Genomic DNA, 16,235 nt, shown 5'->3' with positions numbered 1-16,235 from the left:
ACTCGTCTTGGAATCTTGTATTTTAATTTGCTTGAACCCCAACACATGTTTCTATTGATTTAAAGGAAATAAGTGATTATGCCTGTCAGGAGATGGGGTAATAAGAACTCCCTGCTGCTGTCATACACAGAGGGTTCCCTAAGGGCTGCTCATCCCAGGCCCTGGGGTCTGCATGTGTGCAGGTGGAGCTGCCTCCCCAGCTCTGAGAGCTCAGTGTAGCTCAGGCAGTAGTGGAGGGAGTCAGCAGAGGAATATCAAAGGAGAAGGATGGGGTGGTCCTACTATCCTTCCCCATAAATGAAGTGCGTATTCCATCTGGAAAGCAGTGTTCTTCTCTCCAATCCTAGTAGAATGTTTATCAGTAGGTTCCCAAATAAATCAGACCCCAGGTGGGAGGTAGGAGTTTGTGATGTGGCTGCACCCCAGGTTCTGCTCACCTGTGCTTGTGCTCTCCTGTGCTTGTGCCTCAGTAATGCCTGCCTCCTCCCTGGTCCGCAGGCTCCTTGGCTCTGAGATGGTGATTTTGTCATCCCATTCTAGTGATACAGACTGGGTGACTGGTGCAAATATCGATATGTGAGATACAGTGGTGCAAATAGACTTGTATTCCAAGTCTATTGTAATCCAAGATATTACTCTATGTAATTGGCACTAGCTTGACAAAGTGGAGACTCCTGTGTATGGAGCAGGGGAGTGCTTGCATGTCCACTTTGATCCTAAAAGATGAGCAGAGGAATGAGGAACGTGCAGTGCATGACCTGACCCTGGGCCAAGCAGCAGGTACCCTCTAAATCAGGTGTGTTAACAAATGCGCCTTTTCAGTGGGCTAACTCCTCACCTGTCTTCCAAGTCCTAGATTGCAGATATGGTCCACCTGAGCCCCAAGTGGTAGCTACTGCAGCTCACAGAAACTAACCAGGAGACTCTCCTTGGGGTTTCTTTGGAATTTGCAGAGAATGGTACTAGGGTGTGTTCTCATCTAAAGCACCGTATGGATTTAACTGAGATACTACCAATGAATGCAAATACTGATGATAGTTGCATTCATCCAATTTCATAACTCAGAACTTTGTGCTGGTGAAGTTCAGGAAATAGTAGTAAATGGCTCAATATTGAATTATCGACGCTCTCATGTCAACAATTTTACAGCCCATTTAGTCCCTGGACATATGAACCCTTCCTTCTATTATGGTGCATCTGTCTGCTGCAAATTGACTCTCATTATTCAGATTCGAATATCTGTGTGCCATTGTATCCTGGCGGCTAAATATATATGAATCCCTATTGTCTTTTGTTCCTAAATAAGGTAAATGAAATAAGTTTAGACTGCCAGAAATCTGTAAGTAATAAGTAGAGAATGGGAAGAATTTGAGGGCAGACTGAGGAATTGATAGATTATACCCCGGCAGAAAGTGTTGCACAATCTCTGAAAATAATTTGTTCTCCTGTAAATTGAGACACTGACATTAAATACAAGTAGATTAGACTCTCCTGTCTGTGGGGGTAAGTTAGAGTGCTTCTCAAATGCTTCATGTCACATGATGTGTGTCAGAGGATCATGTTCTCTGCAGGTAAATCAGTGCAGTCCAGAGCATGACCTGGGTGCCTGGAGACACTTCTCGTGTGCTCAGTTATGACATGAGCTGTTCTCTTCTGCTTTGCACAAGAATATCACTTCCCTTACTGATTTGCATGTTCCCAGGACACAGCCCACCCCCCCGCGCACTTAAGAGCAAGCTGTTCATGCCCTGTGCAGGAGTCAGTGCCAGTCAGGACACAGCATGGACATGAGGGCCCCTGCTCAGCTCCTGGGGCTCCTGCTGCTCTGGCTTTAAGGTGAGGAAGGATAATAACAAGAACTGAATTCTTCCAGTGTGTTCAGTGCTGACTGAAACTTCCTGTCTCTGCTGTATGAACATGATGATGAGAGTGTATGTTTGTGTTTGTGTTTCCCTTCTCAGGTGCCAGATGTGCCTTTGAGGTGACCCAGACTCCAACCATGGTGTCTGCAGCTGTGGGAGACACAGTCACCATCAATTGCAAGACGAGTCAGAGTGTTTACAGCAATCTAGCCTGGTTTCAGCAGAAACCAGGGCAACTTCCAAAGCTCCTGATCTATTATGCATCCAAATTAGCCGATGGGGTCCCTGACAGGTTCCAGGGCAGTAGATCTGGGACATCATTCACTCTCACCATCAACGGGATGCAGCCTGAGGATGTCGGAATCTACTACTGTTATGGAATGTATGGTTATGCTAATAATACACAGTGATTGAGCCTCAACATAAACCACCCTGGAAACCAGAAGTGAGAGTTTGGGTTGCCCCGGCTTTCTGTCTTTGAGCCGCTATCTGTTAATGGTCATTCTTGGATGCAGTCATTCTTTTATGTCTTCCCAGGTTAACATCTGCATTAAAACTTTCCTTTCTCCGTGAAAATGAAATAAAATTCTTTCACATAAAGAAAAATTAAAAGAATATGCCTCTTTCAAACCTGCCCTACAAATGATACTCAAAGATATTCTTTACAAAAACAGGAGGAATAGCACCCACCAAAACCAAAGGCATATTTGAAGAACATCCCAGTTAATAGTAACAGAAAACTAAATCAATGAACAAGTGATTGCTAAATGACAGGACCAAATTACGACCTATTCTTACTAACCTTGAATGTAAATGGCTTAAACTCATCAATCAAACATCATAGATTATTAGACTGCTGAAGAATCCCAACATTCTTTTTATCTATTTATTTATTTATTATGATTTTATGATACAATTTCATAAGCCCCTGGGATTTCTCTTATCCCCCTCCCCACCTAGTTGCTAATATCATTCCTAAAGCGTAGTTCTTCATACACAGTCATATGTCCATCATTGTGGGCATGGACAATGGCAGAGAGTCCAGCATCCTATTGTCAAGATACAGTAAACAGTTTCATTGTAAGCCCATCTTGTTCTGGAAATAGAAATATGTACTACATTGTATCCTCACATTTGGATATGATAGTCTCCATTTCACAGTTACTGTACATCCCCCCTTAATTGAAAAGTCACAATGTAAAATCAACAACAGAAAGAAAAATAGAAGTTTGCAATGCCATGAAGTTAAATAACATGTTACTAGATATGACAGTCTCCATTACACAGCTATTATACATCCCCTTAAATGAAAAGCCACAAAACAAAATCAACAACAGGCAGAAAGAAGAAATTAACAACACCATGAAGTTAAATAACATGCTACTGAATGACGAATGCGTCGCTGACGAAATGAAAAAGAAAATCAAGAATCTTCTTCTTGAAGATGATGCTACTGCATGATCTATGAGTCACTGAAGATTGTAATCAGAAGAAAGAGTTTTGAAGAGATGAAACTAGCAAAAACAAAAGCATCAAAATCCATGAGATACAGCTTCCCTTGATTTTTGTTGGTGAAATGTGTCTCTTCTAGACAACAAATAGATGGGTTTGTGTTTTAATCCAGTCTAGTAAACTATGACATTTGATTGAATTTAAGCCACTTACATTCAGGATTAATAAGTATGGGTGAAATTTGGTCCTTTCATTTTACGAATGGGTTGTTTATCGATTTAGTCTTCTGTTGTCATTTTACAGGGATGTTTTTCACATTTGCGGTTGGTTTTGTTGGGTGTTATTCCTCTTCTCTGTCAAGAGACCATCTTGAAGTATCATTTGTAGGGCAGGTTTGGAAGAGGCAAATTCTTTTCTTTTCGTTTATTTTTTTACTGCAGAAGTTTTTTGTTTCATTTTCAAAGAAAAAGGAAAGCTTTGCTGGATATGTTATCCTGGACTAACAATTTTTTTCTTTTAGAATCTGGAATATGTCACTCCGTTCTCTTCTTGCCTGTAGAGTATCCTGTGAGAGGTCTCCTGTGAGTTTAATTGGCATTCCTTTATATGTCAATTGATTTTTTTTCTTGTGCACATTTAAGGATCTTTTCCTTATGTTTAATTAAAGAGAGTTTGATGATCATGTGTCGTGGTGAAGCTCGCTTTTGATCAAGCCTGTTGGGAGTTCTGTGCCCCTCCTGGATCTTGTTTCCCAATTCTTTCTCTAGACTAGGGAAATTTTCCTTTATTATTTCATTAAATATGTTTGCAAACTCAGCTTCTCTTTCTGCACCTTCTGAGACTCCCATAACTCTTACATTTGGCCTCTTAATCGTGTCTTTCAATTTTTGAATACTCTTTTTTCTAGCCTGATTGAGCTCTGCTTCCAGCTTTTTGTTTGTTTCCACCTGGTGACAGGAAATATCTTCCAATTCTGAGATTCTTTCTTCTGCTTGTTTCATTCTATTTTCGAGACTCTCCATGGTACTTTTAATTTGCTCTACTGTGTTCTTAATTTCTGATATATCAGCCTTGATTTGCTTTATTGCTGCTATTTTGTGTGTAACATATTCCTTAAATTCTTTGAACTCCTGTATGTGCTTCTCATTGTTGATCAGAAGCTTTATAATGAGTTTTCTGAATTCTGTGTCCCTCATTTTCATGATGTCTTCCTCAGTTAACTCTGAGGTTGGCATAGGGTTTTGTTCCTTTGCAGGTGAGTCTTCAGTAATATTCATTTGGCTTTCTGTCTTCTTTTGCTCTTGGTTATTGTACTTCTAGTTATCAGATTCCTCTCCTTGGGGCAGGTTTCTAAGCTGTGTCACTCACAAGTCTACAATTTATTTTACTTATTGGCTTTGGTACACAGCTCTTTGCTTTCAGCCAATTGTGCCACTCCCTCCAGCAAGTTCCAGTTTTTATGTTAGATTTCCACCATGTTCTTTGTAGCCCCAGCTCCTGGCTCAATACTCTCCATCTCCTGTGGTGTCATGCTGAGGTTGCACTGTTTTTGTCTCTGCAACCTTTCCCCCATTTCTGGTTGGAGCAGGTCCCAGGATTAGGGAGACACCAGGTGTCCTATATAGCTAGGTTGCTGTTGGTGCTGATCTTGCTGGAACCCATTGGCTGCTAAGTCTGGGCGCCACATGGACCTATTTTGACCCATATGATGCCACGGTTGGTATTATTTTCCTGTGGGACCAGTGCAATGCATTGAACTCAGTGAGTTCCTGCGAGCTAGTACATGCACAATTCACTGTTGTTCCCAATATATGTTTAAATATCTTCCTTCACATGGCCACATTCACTCCACATTTGAGGGAGTGGATGGAAACTTGGCACAAGAAAATGAAGGGAATGTGAAATCCAGGGCTCAAGCTGAAATGCTGGACTCTATGCTGCTCTATATCATTAATCCAGCCCTATTTGCGTTTAGACTGTTGTATACAACTGTCTCAGAACCTTCACAAACAAACCACAGTGATGATACTTCAGCTAGTGGGAAGAGAAGTATCTCACATTCCTGACCTTTTCCTCATCTGCTCTGTCTCTTCTCATCCCTTGCACTAGCTCTGTCCTCTCAATTCTCTGTCATCTTATATTCTCCTTCTAATATTGAGGCAGAGCAGCAAACCAATCAGAACCTCTTCCTCCATCCACACTCTTTGATTCCTGAGCCCTGAGCTGGTTGATAAGAGGTCACTAAGATAATTCACTGAAGAGATTTTCCCTCTAAGAGGAATTTGTGCTTCCACCTTATAACCAACTATTCTCTAATTTGCCAAAGTGACGTGAAGGGAGAACAAAATGACATTTGGTGATCTCAGAAGTGAGTCAATTAATGGAGGAGTTAAGAGAAATTCCCTGTATTTGTATTAGCTGAAAAATACTACGTGCTATTTGCTGTACTGTTGATGATGTCATACTGTTACACACTGTGCCATCATCCCAGTTCAGGAAGTCAGAGGCCTCAATGGGATGAAACCAGGGAGACAGCAGGGCTGTGCTCCTGCTGGCAGCTCCAGAGGGGAGGATCCAAGTCCCTGCTCTTGTAGTTGCAGGATGCCCCCCGCGTCCTGTCTGTGGTTCCTTCCTTCCCTCTCTCCAACAACCTTCTCCACTGTTACAATGTTCTCTGACCTAGACTCACCTTTCTGTTATAAGGAGGATTCTATGATAGTGTATTACATTACTCTCAGCCAAATAAATCATGATAATTTCCACAGTAGAGTCATCAGCTAATTAATCTGCAAAATCCTTCTGACACTTAAAGTAATATTCCCAGGATCTAGTGCTTTGATTCCCGTTCTGAAACTGAGAGTACCAGGTGAAAAATGCAAAGTCAGATCAGGAGAGAGAGAGAGAAGAGGCTGATAGAGGACAGAGAAGTAGCAGAGGCAGAAAAGTTTGAGATCCCAGTGCTAGGATTAAGTCTAAGATGCACCCAGAGGGAGAGAGAGAAGAGCAGGTGACTCACCCAAGCAGGAAACGGGAAGGTTCAGTGTCAGCAGGCACAGGGGAGAGGCAGCTGATCCATCCCGGAATTCTTTTCCACAGAGGCAGGTGAGGCTGTCTCTGGACAGGCAGCCTTGGGCCTGTGGAGTCTCTTCAAAGCACCAGGAGAAGGAAAGGCCCAGGGACGTGTGGGGAGTCACAGAGACTAACAATGGAAGGAGGAGACAGAGATGTCATCACCCCAGGGAAATGTCATCACCTCCAAAGAACCAGGGCCAATTGAAAGGCGCACTTTACAGTTAAATCCAGCAAGGTCTCCTGACTCAAACTGTACATCAACCACACAATCTCAAATCAGTTTGTAGACCTAAGTAATCTGCCACAAAATAGATGCAATTATGAGCATTTAATGTAAAAAAATTTAAACACACTGGAGTTCTTCAGAAAATTCATAGCAAAGTAGATTTGGTGGATAATCTTGTTTTGCTGCAAAAAGAAGTTGGAAATCATGCTGAACTTTAGAAAATATGGGTTTTCTGGTAATGTTTTAAAGACTGATGTGAATATGGTGAAGAATACTTGGTACAGAAGTTGATATCATGAGACTCGCAAGATGGCCGACATAGGAGGAAGACTGTGAGAGAGCTCACAGACAGAGAGGGCTAGAATGCGACAAAAGCGTAAGTGGAGCAGCATAGAACCACAGGGAGAAGAACGTGAAGTTCCCTGGACAGTGTGGAGCCAAAAAAATCCACACAACTCGGAAGAGCAACCAGGGAAAAACAAAGCAAAGGACAGGGAAGACGACTTTCCGCTCCTGACCTGCTGAGTCACCTCTGAGTGCAGACGCTGAAAGCCGCCGACCCACCCAAAGACCGACCCGCAGAGGCTGTGGCCGTGAGGACCGGCGGTGATTGGGACCCGCTGGCATCTGCTCACCCTGGTCACCAGGACTCGCCAGGACCTGCCCCGCTGCGGACACCAGGACCCTGAATCACCGGGACCCGCCGGCATCTGCCCACCCTGGTCGCCAACCCCCGGGACCTGCACCACCCGCAGCCTCCAGGCTCCATCGCGACCTGCGGAGACCAGTAACGGACGCAGCAGTCGGGAGATGCACCGGCGGCCAGGATTCCCACCAGAGGAAGAGGCAGACTGCAAGAACTTGAGGTTTGAGTGAGTTGGGTGGGGACAGTGGTGGGTTGGAGGCTTCGGGAGTTGGCCCCCCAGGGGCACGGACAGAGCCTGAACACAATTGGTGCTCATCTCCCCGCCCCTCCCCCCCCCCCCAGACTCCAGCCTCTAGACACAGGGCGAGTGCCTTGAAACTGCCAAAACTGTGTCTGGGAGAAAGGCAAAAGGCACACTGAATACTCCCCTGTGCCTTTGCGGTCTGGCACTCAGCTGGGCGGTGCTATCCCACAGGAACCCAAGCACGCCTCTGGGCTGGGCAGTTCCCTGCTAGCGCCGGGGCGGTCAGTCCCCTGCAAGTGCTGGGGTGGGCGGGCCTGCGCAGGAGGCATTTCCAGAGAGCACCTGGAACACCCCACGCCCTATAGTCCCTTGCTCCGAGCCCTGTGATCCAGTGCACAGGGGGCGCGCACAGAGAGTGCCTTCACTCCCCCACGCCCTGTGGTAGCATACCTGTAGGGGACGAGCTGAGAGTGCGCTTTGAATCCTCTGGGCCCTGGAAGTGGCGCCCTGAGGTCCAGTGTTCTGGAGACGCACCAAAAGTGCCTTGAAAATTCCCACACCCTGCTACTCCACGCCTGCAGACTCCGATCTCTACAGGATAGTGCTTGGAGACCCCTCAGCACACTGGTGCCTAGGTCTCTCAAAAAAGAAACACTAACAGAAGTTGATATCTCTGAGAGTCTTTTGGTTCATTATGCACATTTGAAGATCCTCTTGATCCAGTGAAGTCACTTCAATAAATTCAAACCAGACTCCTGTTATTTTCCTCAGCCTGAAACCCATTTCATAAAATACGCCACTGTGCACTTGTGTATCATTCTGATCACCATTGCTTTTGAAAATTATTTTATTTTATTTTTTAATACCTTTGATGTGACTGTTGCACTGGCATATGAGGTTAGTCCTCCTAGCTTGGTTTGGATCCCAGGTGCTCCACTTCTCATCAAGAGCTCTGTGGCCTGGGAATGCCGTGGAGGATGGACAAGTCCTTGAGCTAGTGTCCCCACATAGAAGACCAGGAAGGAGCCCCTGGCCTCCAACTTTGGATCAGGCCATCCCTAATGCTGTGATCATCTGGAAGGTGAATCAGTAGATGAATGATCTCTTCAGCTCTCCCACTCTGTGTAACTTTGAGTACAAAAAAAACCAAATATTTAATAATTTGTTGCTTTAAAATAAACCTATACAAAGGGACTTATTTCAGGTATTTAACAGAGATTTGAAGAGTATAGTTACTCTTCCCACTCTGCCTTCCCTTCCTCCCACACCATCACAGATCCTTCAATAATTAACTTCCTTTATTTTTTATTTCATTCAATGACACAGCTTCATAGGCTCTGGGATTCCCCCAACCCCTTCAAAAAGCCGTCCCACCATATTGGATTCCTCCATATTGTTGCCGTAGTTCGTTCATATGCAGTCTTGATTCCTTCATTGCAGGCATGGACCATGTAGAAAGTCTGGCATCTTATTGTCCAGATAAATTCAACAGTTTCATTGGGAGGCCATCCCTGGTCTGAAAGTAGAGCTGGCGGAATATCATCCCCTCCAATGAAAAGCCACTACACAACTTCAACATTAATTTACAACATCATGAACTTAATTGACATGGTATTGAGTGACCAATATTAGAAAATGGAAGTTCTTAACCATATCCTGTGACTACTTCATTTTGTTTTATATACAACCGGCTGCCATACACCTTAAAATAGTTATAGGGTACTATTCAGCTGTCTTGTGTCTGTTTTCATTTTTATATTTAGCAGCTTATAGTATTGAAGCTTGATTTTTAATATACTACACGAATTTTAGGATAGTCCAAACGTTTATAACTCTAACATGCCAAATTTTGTCAATTGAGGATCAGAATAGTTTTAGGAGGGTGTGCAGAGAAATCTTCAATCCCTTAGTGAGTAGTACCTAGTGTTTGTGTCCTACCTAGTAAGGTATATGGGAGACCAAGCTGACTGTTTCCTGTCTGTTCTAAGCTTTTCTTATTGGTCTCTGTCTATCTGAGGCAATTTCCTTTTCATTTTTATGGTGACATATTTTGAATTTACTTCGCATTGCCAAAGTTATACATCCTCTAAATAAGGATGTAGAAAATCTGCCTTTCCTCAGGAGGGTAGACCAGGACAGTTGAGTCTCAAGTTCTCACTGAGCTCTCATTCCTACCAGATCTAAGGGGTAATGGCTCCCCCTGGAGACCATACGGGGAACATGTCAATCTGCCCCTTCAGGAGAGGTTCAGCTTTCAGCTAGAGCTTTCTAGCTTTCAGCTAGAGCAAGGTTGTGTTCTCCAGTCCTCATCTTCATCCCTGGGTTGGCCTGCAGGTGCAAACGGATGGTAGAAAATTCTCTTTTGCAGACTTTCACATCTCAGAGCTTATGTGTTTTTGTGTGAAGACTCATGGTGAACAAGTGTGGACATTTGAGATTTGAACCCAGGCCAATATATTGTTAAATATCCCCTTCCACATGGCCATGTTCACTCCATATTTGAAGCTGTCATCTACAGCAACAGCACAAAACAAATCCAGAATGAAGTGAAACCTGTTGTTCCTGCTGCCCCTGTTTCATCCATGTTGACTCCAATCTTAAAGCCAGCCCTCTCTGCACTGTTGCCTGCCACATACAACTCTCTAGGTGGTTCCAGTGAATGACTGTGGGCATCGGCACGTCGCTCATCCCTGACCCATTCCCCATCTGTTGTATTCATTCTCATCCCAAGGACTCAGTCATGTCCTGTCATATTCTCTGTCATTGTATTTTTACCCTCTTACATGGAAACAAATATGCAAATATCACAACCCTTCTTTTTTTATTTTTGGTGAAATTTATGTAGTTGATCAGGTTGGGAAGGATCCAGTGTTAAGGAAAAGTGGGTGTGATCATTGTATCAACATTTTCTATTTCTCCTTCCTGTTTCTGGGGGAAGGGAGAACATAAGGGGAGAAGCCATGCCCAGCCTCCCAAACACCTCAGTTCCCGCGATGGGGAATCACCAGCTGATATCAACACAGGGTCCCAATCTGCTGCACACACTGAGGGTTCTGCCCAGGTGAATTGAATAGTTCTGAAGTGCTGTCGAGCTCACTGATCCAAGGATGATTAAATCCTTCCCTTGTCCATTGGCTGAGATAGTCAACCTTACAGTCTCCATTCATTCGGATTTTTGTTGTAACCATTTGCCTGGGGGTATTTGTCCAGGGATCTCGAGATCCTGCTTTAAAGGGAAATTAACAACTTTTTGTTCTGTCATGTGGTCCTCTTTTTAGGTTGAGGTGATCCTGCTATCGTCCCCCATAAATGATGTGTATAATCTATCTGAAAAGGCAGTTGTCTGCCTTCTGATACTGGTAGGCTTGGTGCTACTAGGTTTCCTTACAAATCAGACTCCAAAGGGCAGCAGGAGTTTGTGATGTGGCCACACTCTAGTTTGCTCACCTGTGCTCATGTCTCAGTAATACCCACCACCTCCCTGGCCCACAGACCCCCTGGCACTGAGAGGGTGACTTTGTTGTCATACTGTAGTGATGCAGACTGTGACTGGAGCAGAGGTCAAGATGTGAGACACAGAGGGTGCAAACCTGGTCCTGAGTCTGTTGGAATCCAATGGATTGCTCAGGTTATTGTCACTAGCATGACAAAGTGGAAACTCCTGGATAGGGAGAAGGCGAGTGCTCCCACCCTGTCCTGATCCTGATAAAGAGTAGAAGTGGAAGGAGGCACTTTGAGTTCATGACTTGATCCTGCACCAAACACCAGGTACTGTCATCTAAGTTAGATGTGTGAACAAATTTGTGTTTCCCCTGGGCTACCTCCTCACCTGTTCTCCATGTACCAGATTCTTGAGACAGTCGCCTGAGCCCCAGTGGTAGAAACTGCAGCTCAGGAAACTAACCAGGAGACTCCCCTGCCGTTTCTTTTTCTTTTGGAGAGAATTTTGTCTGGCTATGAACTCCTCTAATGCATCTTGTGGATCCTAATTCAGGTAGTAGCTACAGATGATTGCAAACACTGATGATAGTTGTAATAATTGAATTTCACACCAGTAGTCAGAGCTTCATGGTGATGAAGTTCAGGAAATGACAGCCAAAGGCAGAAAATTGTATTGCAGAGGTCCTCATGTCAACAAAGGTGCAGCCCATTTAGTCTCAGCATAAAGGCCTCTTGTGTTATGGTGCATCTATCTGCAGTAAATTGCTTCTCATTCAGATTCTAAGAATGTCCGAGTGTTATTATATTGTGGCATGTAAAGGTATATAAATCCCTCTTCTCTTTTCTAAATAAGTGAATCAAAACAATTTCAGACTCTTAGAAATGTGTAAGTAATAAGTAAAGCATTGAAAGATTTGAGGGCAGGCTGAGGAATTGAAAGAAGTATTCTACAGAATGGTATTGTGTATTGTGTGCCCTGCAGACTTATGTGCTGGTGCTCTCAACCGGTGCAGGAGTCAGTGCCAGTCAGGACACAGCATGGACATGAGGGCTCCTGCTCAGCTCCTGGGGCTCCTGCTGCTCTGGCTCCCAGGTGAGGAAGGACAACACCAGGAACTGAATTCAGCCAGTGTGGTCAATTCTGACTGAAACTTTTTGTCTCTTCTGATGACAAGTGGATGTTTTTGTTTGTGTTTCCCTTCTCAGGTGCCACACGTGCCTTGGTGGTGACCCAGACTCCAACCACGGTGTCTGCAGCTGTGGGAGGCACAGTCACCATCAATTGCAAGACGAGTCAGAGTGTTAGCAGCAGCAATGCTTTATCCTGGTATCAGCAGAAACCAGGGCAACCTCCAAAGCTCCTGATCTATCAGGCATCCAAATTAGCATCTGGGGTCAATGACATGTTCAAGGGCAGTGGATCTGGGACATCATACACTCTCACCATCAACGGGGTGCAGGCTGCGGATGTCGGAATCTACTACTGTCAACCGTATTATAGTGATAGTAATGATAACTCTCACGGTGATACAGTTCTGTACCAAAGCCACCCAGGAAAGCAGAAGTGTGAATTTGGGCTGCCCCAGCTGCTCCTTCAGGGCCTCTATCTGCTAAGAGTCATTCTCTGACGCAGTCAGTCTTTGATGCTTCCTGGTCCTTTCTTTCTTGTTGGTAACTGCATCACTTAAATGTCCATGTTTCTCCTGATTTAAAAGGAAGAACTGATTATACCTGAGCACTCAATGTTACGGAATGCTTTTTGATTTAAACAGTGAAAAGCTAGTTGTTATGGATCTTTCAAGCGGAAACATTAAGCAGAGTTTATTAGATTCCAAATTATACTTTAATGTTCTGGGAATGTTGGGATCAGGGATGGTGATCCGAGAAACATGAACTTTTGCGTTCTCTCCTTATTTACAGCCTCTCTGCCACAGAAGGAACAGTGAAACTGACACTGTGGTCCTTATCCCTGGAGCTGATGCTCTCAGCTGCCTGCAGCCTCACAGGTGGTTCCCCACTCCTTCATCCCTGTGTCTGCCTGCAAGTGTAGATGGATGGTCCAGAATTTGTCTTCTGACATTCAAATCTCAGGACACACAGTTTGGTTTCTGCAAGAAAATGGTGAGCTGGGAACTGTATTTTAACTCAGGCCCATACATATTCACATATATTTTTTTCCACACAACTATGTTTACTCCATATTAGTGGCTCTAACTAGAGACAGGGCACAAGAAGACCAGTGTGAAATGAAATCCAGGTTCACGCTGGCCTGCTTGGTTCTGTGTTGCTCCAGGTCTTTAATCCAGCCCTCTTTGCAATTTATCTTGCACAAACAACTGTCTCAAAACCTTCCCAGGCCACAGGTGATTACATTTCAGATTTGTGGAGAAAGTTATATTTCGCATCCCTGAGCCTTTCCTCATCTGCTCTACCCCTTCTCATCTCTTGGACTCATCTTTGTCTTCTCCAATTGTCTTTGATTTTATTTTCTTCTAATATGGAAGCGAGAAGCAAACAAATCAGAACCTCTTCCTGCATGCATAGTCTGATAGCTGAGCCGTAGGGGTGTTTTTTTTTTTTTTTTGCAGATTTATTTTATTGGTAAGTCAGATATACAGAGAGGATTAGAGACAGAGAGGAAGATCTTCTGTCAGATGATTCCCCACTCCTCAAGTGGCCGCAAGGGCTGGAGCTGAGCTGATCTGAAGCCAGGAGCCTGGAGCTTCATCCAGGTCTCCCATGAGAGTGCAGAAACCCAAGGCTTTGGTCCATCCTCGATTGCTTTCTCAGGCCACAAGCAGGGAGCTGGATGGGCAGTGTAGCTTAGGGTTAGAATCTGTGTCCATATGGGATCCTGGTTTTTTCAAGGTGAGGACCTTAGCTGCTAGACCAACATTTTGGGCCCTATTTGTTTCTTTTTTCTTTGTTTCATAATTTTCATCATAGAGGTCTTCCACATCTTTGGTTAGTTAGATTAATTCCAAAGTGTTTAAGGTTCATCTCTGCTGTTTTAAAGGAGACTATCTATAGTTACTATTTCATTCCTAGCCAATGAGTTATTTGTGTACGTTAGTGCAATTGGTTTATGTTCATTAATTTTGTATCCTGCTACCCTGTCAAAGTCTCTTATGAGTTCCCATAGTCACTTAATTGAGTCTTTTGGTTCACCAATGTAGAGAAGTATTTCATCTGCATGCAGAGATAATTTCAATTTCTCATTTATGATTTGAATTCATACAATTTGTTTTTCTTGCCTAATAGCTCAGGGAAGGACTTCCAATATTATGTTGAATAGCAGTGGTGAGAGTGGACATCCTTGTCTAGTTCCAGATCTTATTGGAAAATCTTCCAGTCTTTCCTGTTTAGTATGATGTTGTCATTTTTAAAATATATTGCATTGATTTTGGTACAGAATGTTCTTCTATGCTTATCTTAGTTGCAGTTTTTCAGCATGGAGTGATGTTGGATTTTATAAAATGCCTTCTCTGCCTCTACTGAGATGATTGTGTGGTTTTTATTTTTCAATTTGTTGACATGGTGTGTCACTTTTATTGATTTGTGAAAGCTAAGCCATCCCTGCATGCCAGGGATAAATGTTCCCCATCTGGGTGAATGATCTGCCTGATATATTGTTGGATGCTGTTGGCTAGTATTTTGCTGATGATCTTTGCATCTACGTCCATCATGGCTATAGGTCTGTAGTTTTCTTTTTGTTGTGACTCAATCTGGCTTTGGTATTAAATGATATTGGCTTCATAGCAAGAGTTTGGAAGGATTTCCTCTGTTTCTAGTATTTGAAATAGTTTTTGGAGGATTGGGGTAAGTCCTTTTTATTTATTTATTTATTATTTAACAATTTTTTTATTAGTTATTTTGCATTATGTGACAGTGTCATAGGCTCTGGGAATCCCCCCCTCCCCACGCCCCTCCCCCCTGGTGGCTTCCTCCACCTTGATGCAGCATTACAGTTCAAATTCAATCAAGGTTCCTTCCTTGCAAACGTATACCAAGTATAGAGTCCAGCTATTTTTTGTCCAGATGGGTTGAACAGTTTCTTGGGGAGACCATTTCTGGTCCGAAGTTAGAGCTGGTAGAATATCATCCCATTCAATTAAGAGTCTCAATATAACATCAACAGCAGTTTGCAACATTATGGAATTGACATGGTTGTGAGTAACCAGTATGTTACAAAAAAAAAAAAAAAAACAAAAAAAACAAAACGCAAGTTCTCAACCACAACCTATGATTAGCTCATTGACACTTCAATTTTAGTTTATATACAGGACCGATGCTGTATACCTTTAAATGGCTATAAGGTACCATTCAGCTGTCTCGTGTCTATTTCATTTTAGTATTTAGCCATTTGTTGTGTTGTAGTATAATTTTGCTGATCTTGGCAGATTTTAGGGTAATCTAGACTGGCTTGTAACTCTAACAAGACATTTGTCGACAATTAAGGTGCAGGACATTTTATTTTGGGCGGGGGTGTGCAGGGAAATCCTCAACACCATGGTGAGGAGTGACTAATCTTTGTGTCCCACCCAGCGAGGCATGAGCCAATCCAAGCCAGCTCTTTCCTGTCAGATTCCAGGCTCTACTTTTTGTTGTTTGTCTATTTATTTTAGGTTTTTTTAGTTTGTATGATTGTTTGTTTGCTATGAGGGGTTTTTGGAGCGATCCTGATGGTCATCGCGAGGGAGGGTGGGGGTCCAGAGTTGGAGCCAGGCTCGGACCAGAGAAAGCTCTCCTCCCTGGTCCTGAAGGATGTTTATCATTCTTCTGTTTCTACGAACCGCTCAGGGCTTCTGGTTGTCTTTCCGATGACGTTGGTTTCTGCACGGTAGTGTTTAGACTTCTTCCATCCCCTGCGGAAGCTCTGGTTGGGGGTGGGTGACCTCAGAGTACTCGGCCTCCGAGGGCATCCAATTCCCTGTGGTCTCCTAGGCAGTTGGGATGTAGTCCTTGTTGCTCGTCTTAATAGTTTGTGGTGAAGGTATGGGAGTCTTCATGGTTGGGATCCAAGCTTCCTCCTTACCACCTGCTCCACTCTGGAGTGCCCTCCTGCTCCACACACATGACCTCCTGTTAAGAGGTTGTCAGGATCGCACCCGATTCCCCCCTGATGCATTGGTATAGTAGTTTTATTGTTGTTTAGTGCCGCTTTGAGTCTGTTGTCTATGAATTACCAGATTTGATCTTGATAGGCAATATTGTACTTTTTCCTCACTCTTTTTATGGTCCTGAAAGACTTCCCTGCATTCCCCCCCATCACGGATTAACATAGCATATTGA

The 16,235-nt window shown here is 43.7% G+C and overlaps 1 pseudogene and 1 gene segment (V, D, J or C); both read left to right on the top strand.

Annotated features, from left to right (window-relative positions):
• Positions 1 to 1,750: 1,750 nt before the first annotated feature.
• On the top strand, positions 1,751 to 2,272 carry LOC131481057 (immunoglobulin kappa variable 1D-13-like; annotated as a pseudogene).
• Positions 2,273 to 11,944: 9,672 nt separating this feature from the next.
• Positions 11,945 to 16,235, top strand: part of LOC131481056 (immunoglobulin kappa variable 1D-13-like) — a 119,957-nt gene continuing 115,666 nt past the window's right edge. Inside the window, 2 exon segments of the V gene segment in view lie at positions 11,945 to 12,036; positions 12,150 to 12,348. Of these exon segments, the coding sequence occupies positions 11,982 to 12,036; positions 12,150 to 12,348 (254 nt within the window).

Source organism: Ochotona princeps, chromosome 8 (assembly GCF_030435755.1).
Source record: "Ochotona princeps isolate mOchPri1 chromosome 8, mOchPri1.hap1, whole genome shotgun sequence".
NCBI classification, from domain to species: domain Eukaryota; kingdom Metazoa; phylum Chordata; class Mammalia; order Lagomorpha; family Ochotonidae; genus Ochotona; species Ochotona princeps.
The sequence above is the reverse complement of the archived record's forward strand: the minus strand, read 5'-3'. Positions and strand labels throughout refer to the sequence as shown.